Below are 11,129 nucleotides of genomic sequence, written 5' to 3'. Positions count from 1 at the left end.
CTACACGTAGATAATATACCCTGGGCTCCCATCCAGGGGTCTGAAGGGCAAAGGCCAAAAACCTCTCTTTGTTCGTTCACTCCTTGATGTTAATGAAAGGTGGGTCATGGAATCTAAGCTGTCACCATCTCGAACAATCAGTTACTGAAGAGTTACAATTCATGACCCTATTACATGTCAGTATGGAAACCAATGTAGGAGTGGAACAAGATAGCAGTTGCAAACATCTCCTGTGGCACTCCGTCCCAAAACACAGTACATTGATTAATGAAAGTCAATCAGTTACTCCACATTGCTATTTGCAGTTCTCAGAAACTGGATTAGCATACTGTTTGAACTCTAAATGAAACGAACCTTGATGGTTGGGTGGGAGAGGTATGCTGGCCAGCTGCTGATGTAACAAAACACAGGGTATCAAATGGCCTGGCCTTTGGGATGGCCAGTTATAGCCAAAAGTAACTAATCAGACAAACTGAATAATTAGATCCTATGAGTTTCAAGATGAACACTTTGAAGTCTGAAGCAGGCACAGGTTTCTTTGAGGAAACACAACTGCATATAGACCATGAGGTAGACTAAGGTAACTAAATGAAATGATATGATGTTAGATACTTCAAGTAGTAGAAGCCTTTCAGAACCATAACCTGCAGGGGAGCAGGCTGTGTTAGGCTGTTCATACCAAGAACTTCTACGGTGAGTTTTCCTGCTTGATGTCTTCTTGTTCTGTATAAAAGCTTTCCTGGACTTCTCTAGGCAGTCTCTGTCCATGGTACTTAACCAGGCACATACAGTCTATCTGCTGTGGGAACGCCAAAAAATGGATGAAGAATATTACTAAATGTTGCAAACTCGGGTCCGAGCCATCTAGAAACTAACATTGTGTGACATACTGCAGCACCCCTGAAAGGACCCCAAGGCGCCCTGTGTTGGAGAAACAGGACCTCCTCTTGTTGTAGGTAGGCCCTGCTCCAAGTTACATTTCCTTAGCCATGCTGCATCAGTAATACTCATGAACAGGCTATGGGATACATTTGACCTGACCCCTTCCCTGCTCAGAATAGAAGCACTCTGAGGCTAGGAGATTTGTACCTCTACTACATGCCCCTGAGAATAAGGAGGTTGGCAGAAAACAATGAGTTGCATTCTTCCTCAAATGGTGATGTGTCCCTGCTGGCGGTAGTCATCACTTCTAATGCAAATGTCACCTCCATTTCTTTTGCTGAGATGCAATTCAGAGCCTCAAAACCTTGGCCGCTGGTGCTGGGATCACAACCAAGGGCAGCAGCAAGACTTTACTGCCAGGCCCCATACCAACTGACTGCCCCAAAAGCCCCAGTTTGGGAACTGTACAAAGTTTTAAGTTTTGTCAGAAGGAGATGGCATTTGGAGGGATGGTCTTGCATCATCCTTGCAACTGTGATTTTGCTCCATTTATGAACGTTGCTGTTTGATATCGGAGACAGGTGCCAGACTTTTGCATTAGAGCTGAGACAACCAGGCCTGTTTCCTGTACTAAGTAACCTGCAGAATTATCAATGCTGAAGCCACTCACGCCAAGTTTTATTTGCATCTTTAATAGATTTTTCTTTCAGACTCTGGATCACGCGGTCTGCTAGAGCAACTGCTGACAATTTCTTTGATTTCAGTCTGGTTGCTTCTCTTCGAGGTCAGAATCAACCCAGAGGCACTGTTATAGCCAATATAAATTTGAGGCAAGCATCTCTGGATTCCCTCTCTCAGTCCATCTCTTTGAGGACCTGCATCCATCCAGGACATGGTTTTCTCCAAAGCAGCAAAGACATCTTTGTCCAACTGTACGGAGGAGCAGCAAACTTTACAACTCAAAGCAGAGTATTTGTCACAAAGCATGACTGTTAGCACAAGGTGCCTCATGCCACTATAAGGGGAATGGCAGAGGAGTTCTCTCTTCTTGGAAGTGTACAAACCAAAAAGGAAGATTAAGTTCTTTGCCAATTTCTGTTTAAAAAAAAAAAAAGTCTAGAAGCTCTCAAGAAACCAGAATTTATACCGGGCTACAGCCTCACTTCATACTTATGTGACTCCTTGTGCTGCTATAGAGAGCACTTATTCAGACCCAGACACTCTTATCCAAAAGGCATCAAACCCACACACGAACATCTGTGGTGAAATGCCCGTGACCAACTTAAAAAAAAATACCCCCCAAAACCTGAACTTTCTGTACTGTATAATAAGTTGGGGAGTCTGTGCAGCAGGGTGAATTTGATTTAAATCAAATAGATTTAAATAATGATTTAAATCAATGGTCAGGAAGCCTTGATTTAATCCATGCTTTCTACGAAAAGTGCATTCTTGGTGTTTGGAATAACCTTATTATACATAGTCTTTGCAACCTGGAGATTCATTTTTAGAAGGTATACCCTATACATTTTAAATCAATGATCTATTTTGATATTTTCAGATTAATTTTGCAGCTACATCAGAAAACTGAATGCTGATCTTTAAATTGTTTTATTCAACTACAACAGGAAGCTTAGAGATTTTAAATATTTGTCTGCAACAACAAATATACAATTATTTTAACAAAACAAGCATATGTATTTTTGAATTTGATAAATAAATAAATAAATAAATAAAAGCAAGCTTGTAAAAAATACAATAAAATAAAAAATCTGATTTAAATTTTAAAAATCCAATTTATCCACTCTCTCTATATATAGAGTGGATAAATTGGATTTTTTAAATTTAAATCAGATTTTTTATTTTATTGTATTTTTTATTTGTCATCTATATTTTTTTTTTTTAAATCTATTTTTATCCACCCTACTCTGCAAAGTCTGTGAATTCTGGTTGATAATGTGCAGCTGAGTATGTGAATTTGTATCCAGAGCTGACAAGAGATGTATTACGTTTTACTGGTAGTTTACTGAGGTGAAAATGACTTAATACAATGGGATAACTGATGTTAAAAATATATATTTTTCCCTGTGTGTCCTTGAGGGGGTGGGATGGGGCAAGGAGCAGCACTTGGATCATGAGTCCACACTGCAGGCAAGATCCAGACAGATGCATGCCCCATACCAAAACTTTTATTTGATGGTGGTGGTGCCGAATACAATCAATCAACTACTTGCCATGGCCACGAAAGCTGCACACCACAGTTTAAGAACCACGGTCCTACTCAATCTGACAGAAAAAAAAATACCACCCACATCTTTTCATTTAACAACGGAGATTACTTGATCTGCAGAAAAACACTGGATCTACCGTCTTTCAATAGATGCTGTTAGGTACAGTGCAAACTTGCTAGCGGAAAGTGCATTCTTGTACAGTGGTTCTCATAACCCTTTTTGTATCAGGACCCATTTGTAAACATTAATGGCCAGTTCCGACCCAGTAAATAGTTTAAGTAGAAAACAGCCCCTTGGCCCTGCTGGTGCCCCTCACTCCCAACTTCCTGCCCCCTGCCTCCAGCTCCCCAGTGTGGGAGGCAGGGGGTGGGTGGGCCACGGGGGACCCCAAGCATCCCCTTGCAGGCTGGAAGTCTGCCCTCCTGCAAGGAAAAACCCATGGTTTCCCATGTTTTTCTCCTTTAAAGGAGAATCCAATATTAAAGGATGTTCACGACCCTTTTGTATATTCTTCCTACCCACTTTTGGGTTGCAACCCATGGGTTGAGAAACCCTGTTCTAGTAGGCACAGATTTCTACCTATTCTCACCCCCTAAAGCTTGAACCTAATATTTTCCTCCTGTCCCAGGCAGGTTTCTTCATCCCAGCCTCATTCTCTTCAGTTTGACAGTCTAAATCTTTGCCTCTTCCCACATCTCATCCCATTCTCCTTGCTCACCCAGTCCCCAGGGCCCTGCCCCTTCTGTCCTTTGTTCCCAATGTTTCCCATTTCCTTCTCCTCATTAAACCTCCCTCTAGACCAAACCATAAAGAATCTAAATCCCTTCCTCACTTGCCTTACTGGCTCCTCAAGTCTCAGCTTCCAACCTCTACCTCTCAAACAAATGCAACCATTTCAAATACTGAGGTCTCAAATATTTGTCACAATCAACTTTTTCCCTGCTCCCCCAGTACTCGGGTCCCATTTCTGTTTGATCTGAATCAGACTGCTTCCTCCTCCTGGGTCTTGATGCCAGCAGCAGGAAGATCATAAGCATGGGAGGAGAAATGGGCCCTAGAAGCAGAAGTAGGGAGCTAAACTCCACTCCACCGGGAGAAGCCATCGCAGAGAAGGTCCAGTCTCGTTTCTGCTGGGCCGGAGAAAACATGCTCATCCCCTCTGCTAGGCATCAATCATGCTTCATTTAGGATGGACTCTTCAAACTGGTGGAGCCTCCACTAAGCAGGTGATAACTAATTTTTCAAAGGCAGCACATTAGTCAAACTTACTCAGGAATGGCAAAGCTTTTCTTGGGAATGGCAAAAGGCACATCCCTAATATACAATATTCATGTGTCAAGGTCCTTGCTCTAAACTATAGGTGCAGTAGTGCTTCTCAGAGAAAAAAAAAAAAGATGCCAGATTTTTGTTTAAATCCCAACAAACAAAATTTCCCCATAGGGAAAAATGTTCCTCTGAAATATTTGGACAGAAATTTTGCCAAAATAAAATTCAGCCCAACTTAGACACCTGGTGGAGAAAACATCATTGCAACTGTTTAAATTCAGTAAAGTTTATAAACAACTGAGAAAACCAGGTCGGAGAAGCAATGAGCAGCCTTAACAGCGAATGCTGCCAGGCCTGCCTATATCTTCTACATCGGCTGAACACAGGAAATGGGATTTCAAGGATCATCGAACCCAGATGCTGAAGGTGCTGAACAACAGACGTTATAAATCCATCATCTGCACAGAGCAAATAAGAGTGCTGAAAGCAAATTCTTTCAAAGTTGTTCTCAGCACATAAATACGTCCACGTTTAACTGCTCTGCCACATTTCAAAGATCGCTCGGTTATCCTAAATAGAACAGGACTTCAATTGAAACTTAATAACCAGATTTTGAACTCCATCTCTACCCTCACCTCCCCCCACATGCGCACGCTTTTTTATGACTATTTCAAGTAAAAAAGGTGTCCAAGTACACTGGGCTAAAATGAGCGCTGAACTGAGACTTTTGGATTTGATCCTACAAATGCACACCGGGAGCAAAATGAAAACACAGCACCTTAAAGAAATGAATTTTTAAAACAGGCACCAAAAACCTGATTCCCCACCCCCCCCCACCCCTTAATATCATCTACAACATGGTAACTAATCACTTGCAAAATAATTTTTATCAAAACAGTGCCCCGTTACAAAACAGTCCCAAAAGGAGTCCAACTCAAGACTTGCTTTCTTTGACCGAAAGTAACTTTGACAGCTTTTGTGGTTTTGAACACAACAGGCTTCTGTTCTGTTCTTGCAAAAACTAATAAATTTTACCATTTCCTTTCACAAACAAGGGAAATGTTCTACGCTGTTTATTTACTCTCTGGGGCGCATGAGAACCATAAAGTGGATGAACGATTTCTAATAGTCATTTATACAAGTAATCTATTCAGCATTAAGAGGGATAAAGGAAGGAGAAAAGAAAGGGGGTAGTCCTCACGCTCTCATTTGTTTAATTGTAACATATGTTTAATCCCGTTGCCCGGAGAAGTGTGGCTCAGCATCCTCTCTGTCATAAAACCAGCCTGCTTACTCTGCATTTGAAATCAAAGACCCATGCGCCCCCAACGTCATATTCAAGTGTTTGGCTTTAGACTTGCAGTTCTCAGTAACCAGACAGGAGCGTGTTAGCCAGCCAATAAAAGGGATACTATTTTCTTTGGACAAGTCTTTTTTTTTTTATCCAGACTCCATGGGAGTACCGCAATAAATAAGTCTGTGAACATAATACAACTGGCTTTTCCACAGGGGAAATCGGAAGTACTTGATTTTGGGGGAAATGTATAATTAACTTTTATCCTTTACCTGGAAGATTTAAACTTAAAAACGATGAACAAACAGCAACTTCTGACTATCAATATAGACCTAGCCACAAACACAGTGGGAACACCTAAAATAATGTCTCTAAAAGTTTGGCCTAAAAATCAAAATCAAGAAGGAAAGCTGTATTTTAAACATCAGTGACTTGTTTTAAGATTGGTAAGAAAGAAAGATATGACAAAATGAATAATGTACATATGAAATAAATATACTTAAGAAATTGCATGAAGTGGTACAGTGCAGGACCACAGAGGACTGAAAGTGATAAGGTACTTGATAACTGAATGGCAAATTAACTAGGAAATTACGGTCCCTCTTTCCCAGCAAGGAAGATAAAACTGTTTCTATTATTTGTAACATATGACACATATGCAAAAAATTTCCCTCTTTGAGAAAAGGGAAATTACATGCCCTCAGCTTTATAATTACACTCTGCAGGAAAAAGTGTGAAGCTACAGTAAGATACATTGTAATCATTTCGTTATGGTTGTGCTAAGACCACTTGTTGGTATTTTCAAAGGCACCTGTCAACATGGCGTTTTTGTAGTTTCAGAATGGGTCTTTTAACCAGTGCTGCGTGATGCTGTATAAAGCCACATGGTGCATTCAATCATACCCTGAACTGCTGGATTTCTCTGCCAGAATGAAAGGCAGGAGGAATGCTGACAGCTTAACATGAAGTCTCAGTAAGAGATACTAATAAGGATGAATGGGACTAATGCAAAATTCCCACTGGACTTGGTAGCTTTTCTATCACCAACAGGCACTGGATAGGTCCCAAGAATGGCAATTACTTCAAGTTTAACATGTAATTTTACATAAAAGTCATTGCCTCAATTTTGCTTCTGCAGAAATCCTGAAACAAGTCTTTACTTCCTTCTGCATTGGTGATTACAAGTTCCTTGCTGGAGCCTCCTCCACATCCTAATGTATCCAGCACCTGCCTTTCAGTAGGAAGAAAACTATCAAATCACCGTTTGATGCTTGGACAACTCCACTGCTTCCCATTCATTCCCGGGACCAGCTCAAAACTGCCTATTCTCTCCTTTGTAAGCTTCAAATGCAAGTCACAGAGTGGCAAGGACACCAAAACTCTTGTAAGCAGCAAAATCTAATATAAGTTGTGGTTCATATAAAATAGTGCTAGTGAAAGATGTTCAACAACCCCTAGAGAACCAAGTCAGCCATTTATCTCATTAATGAATACAGAACAGGCAGAGTGCAAGCTTCATTTGGGATGCCATTATTTCTAATGAGCCACTGTGCTCCAATAGCAGCACAGCCGGTGCCAGGGGTCTTATCTACTGAAACATACTTTCATTTAATCCACAGGAAAAAAAGAAAGGACGGGGAGAAAGAGAAAGAGAGAAGGAAAAAAAAAGATGTATGAATTAATTCTTACCCATCCCAGAATCCTTCTTAGTGCCATCTGATATGATGTCTACATGGTCGCTGTCTACATCATAACTGAAGAAATCGTTCAAGTAAGTCTTCGATCTCTGGCCGCCAAATACATATAAACAGCGATTTTTCTAAAGAGGAAAGGAAAAAAAAAAACTGCATGACTTTTGTACCGTTAAGAAAGCAACACTTTAACTAAATGGCTTTCAGTGAAAATTTGCAGAAACAAAACATCAATGAATCAGCGAAATTAGCAGTAAGTTCAGGACATTTCTAAGAGAGAGAATTTAGATCAGTTTGTCTATTCTGAGGTTTGGTTATGTACAAAACAGAATTAAACTGAACTTATGATATTTCTGATTCCTGCCTAAAGATCCACAGTATAAGTTTAATTTGGTGGAGAATTTGTTCTTAAGAATGATATACTTGCAGACCTAGAGGACTAATAATTTTTTTAACTTAAAGGTTGCATACACACAATGTTTTGGATACTTTGCATTACTTTAGTGAGCAATCCAGTAAAACTTTCCCATATTTAAGTATTATGAACTAGTTAAACAACAAAGTCAATTCTGGGCTTGCAACGAGCATTTTCAAGGTAAACAGCTGAAGTCACAAACAAGATAACTTCACTAAAGCACCCAAAACAAGAACTAGATCAGAAGACAAATAATCCAAATACAAGTGTATTCATTACAGAAGACGACACAAATGACTAGCCAAGTAGCCAGTTAAGTTATTTCTTTCAAGTTCCCCAGTGGAAAATCCTTGAGTAGGCAGATTGTTTCTACTTCTTTCTATATAATTTAAGCAGCAAAGAGCTTAAAATTTCCAGGATGCATTTGTGAAAACATGATTTTACATTTAACATTAGGAATGTGAGCACTTACTTAAGTACGTAAGTGTTCAGGTACTGATGCGGATGTTTTGTGAGCGTTACCTAGCAATACTTTCTGGGACTCGGTGCACAATTAAAACAAAAACAAAAAACAAAAAAACCCAACAAAGAAAAAAATCTTTGAAAAGCTTTACAAATACCAGCTAAAGAGCATTTTACTAAAGCAATTCCTAAGGGATCAAAATAAAACCATAATCAAACACTTGGGTTTAACAATTAGTTATCCATTTCCAGTCGGCAGCATTAGTTTGACTGTGGTTTTGCAGTCTGCGTGTTAAACCCGAGACCGGGTAATAGGTATAAAGCATACATATGCTCTCACCCAGGATGCCAGCGCACCCTGGGCTGCCATGAGACCCTTTTAAGGGTGCCGCACAATATTAGCACCGTTATGTGTGCCACACCTACACACAATTCACAAGATAAACCCAGGGATTTCAAACAGGAATCTATAGTGTCAAAACCATTCTGAGTTGTTGTGGTCTTTTGAGGGCTTTGCAACAGCAGAACTGCTCTATTACTTTTCTGTAGTTAAAAAGCACAAGTGAAAACAAAGAGCTGACATGTTCCAAGGGGTGCCTTGAATCTAAAATGGTTAAGAACCACTGGTATAAAGCAATCCATTTAAAACCTGAAGTTCATATTTTCACCAAACTTAGGACTTGTCAAGAGCAGGGGCATGCAATTACAGAGTGGCAAGGCCATTGATTTAGTGCAGAAGTACTCTTACACTTTAATTCCCTATGGGAGCCTACTTATTTTGCACTGCAAGTACTTCTCCATGCTGCTTCCAAAGAATAACCTAACCTACACAAAGGCACTCTGTATGGCATGTGTGCCCAGGTGGGAAGCTAGTGCAGAACAGATATGCCACACCAACCATTCTGGGCTACCCATATTTCATGGATTGAACCTCTTCTTCAATAAAGCTACAGCTGAACATTTTTGTTCTGAACAAATTGTTTTGTTTTTTTAAAGTGCTCGGTAATTCATAACCAAGGCCGGATTTTCAAAAACAATGGGATTACATTCAAGTGAATAGGCCAAATTTTCCAGCACTGCTTATTACTTGAAGCTGCTAAACAACAATGGTAGTTGTTGGTTCCTGACTAACTCTGAAAATGAGGCTCTTATTCACTTGATATGTTTGCAAATATGTTAACTACTACAGTTAACCATCTTAGTAACTTGCCATATTAGTAGTATACACCACTGAAACAGGGCACAGTATGAAAATGAATTTTTGGTTTGGGGTTGGGGTCGGTAAAAACTTCTTCAGACTAGAGTAGACTGATGTCCAGCATCTCACCCCAATAGGGGTACCTTACAATAGCTGTTTAACAGTACAGCATACCACCATAAACAGTTTCACTACCAACAACTGGAAAAAAAAAGAACAACAAGGTGAACTTAAATCAATAAAAAAATATAGCCGAAATGCATGATTTAATGCCGCAATTCTTCTAGAGTGCGTCAGTGTATAAATGAGCACAGCTGACTTGTATCTTATTTCTCTTTAAATGTTAAGGGCACGCTTACCGAATGGAATAACATACAGTGTCCTATCCTGGACTGGATGTCCTCCGGGCCAGCGTTACAGGAATCCTCTCTGAGAAGTTTCCATGTCTGACACTGACAGTCAAAAGCAAACAATCCACTGAACTGGGGTTCGCTGGCTCTGCTGTCGTCTACGCTCCCATTACACGTCAAAATTCGACCACCAAATGTGTAGATCATGTGTTTTTCAGAATCCATACACATCTGTAAGAAGCAAGAGATGCATCATTGAATTAGGAGGCATTTTCATTATGAATATATTAAGACTGAATATCAGTCAGTAAGAGACCCTTAACTCAAGGAGGCATCCAGTTAAACAGCACATCTTTTCCATCTCTAATCTACAGAAAGTGGAGAAGGAGAAAGCAGCTTTCCTCCACTGGTCAGAGGCAGGCCCCTGAAGCTATAGTCCCCAACTTTACAGCTGGATTGGATGCCCGCGTGAAGTGACACCAGTGCTTGACATCTTTAGTTGCTCCATTTTCATAAGAGAACAGGGCCAACCCCAGGCCATGCTTTAGCCAATTCAAAATACTCAATGGGGTTGGAGTAATTTGGTAAAAGCAAGAAAAAGTAATGTCAATGGTTTCTTTGCTTACTCTTGTGTTGGCAACAACCCTTTACGTGCTGGAGGAGGAATGCTGCCATTTGACAACGGCTAAGTAAGGGAATCGAGATTACTGCCGATTAGCTAAGAACCGCATGCACAGCTATTCTATTGCAAAGCAAGATTTGTTGCCCCATGTTCAACCCTTCATCTGTTTGCCGGTCTCATCCCTATTATTTCTACAACAGAATGGGACATGACCTGGTTAAGGCTTCTAGATACTACTGCAATCTATATTTGAAATAGCTACAGATAATCCCTGAAGTCTGAAAAATTCAAGCAGCTAATTTACAGCACGCAAGAGGTGCCCAACAGTACAAATAAGGTACTGTGGTCTTCTATGTCCAGGAGCTTATTCTGGTCATGAAGCAACCACCAAGGAAATTACAAAGCAGCAGGGAGGAGTGAGACGCAGGGAAAGGCAGGTGGTCTTTCTGAAGTAAGATTACGTGGCTACTTAGCAAAAACTAGTGTATACGTTGATGAAAAACAAATGTGTACTGCAAGTTACTGGGAGGGTTGCAGTTTGGTGGATGAACTGAAAAGGACATTTTGTATATAATGAAGTCCTGAGGGGGTGACATTTTCAGGGGAAATGGATAAGAGTACCAAGGCTAGCACTGAATAATTTCTCCTTTCTGACAGTATCTCCCGTGTGGATTTTATTCGTTCTCCTTTTTAAACAAAACTGTATGCCAGGATTATTGTC

General features: G+C 40.3%; 1 protein-coding gene across 5 annotated transcripts in view; it reads right to left on the bottom strand.

Moving 5' to 3' along the window:
• MKLN1 (muskelin 1) overlaps nucleotides 1-11,129 on the bottom strand; it is a 122,785-nt gene that overhangs the window by 39,302 nt on the left and 72,354 nt on the right. For all 5 annotated transcript variants that reach the window (XM_025213263.1, XM_025213265.1, XM_025213273.1 and 2 more), the window contains 2 exons: nucleotides 9,796-10,017; nucleotides 7,360-7,489 (listed from right to left, as the gene is read on the bottom strand). In XM_025213263.1, the coding sequence (XP_025069048.1) occupies nucleotides 7,360-7,489; nucleotides 9,796-10,017 (352 nt within the window). The remainder of the gene's footprint in view (nucleotides 1-7,359; nucleotides 7,490-9,795; nucleotides 10,018-11,129) is intronic.

The sequence above is a fragment of the Alligator sinensis genome, unplaced genomic scaffold (genome assembly GCF_000455745.1).
Source record: "Alligator sinensis unplaced genomic scaffold, ASM45574v1 scaffold268_1, whole genome shotgun sequence".
Classification (NCBI taxonomy): Eukaryota; Metazoa; Chordata; order Crocodylia; family Alligatoridae; genus Alligator; species Alligator sinensis.
Note: the sequence above shows the minus strand (reverse complement) of the source record. Positions and strands in the feature narration are given on the sequence as shown.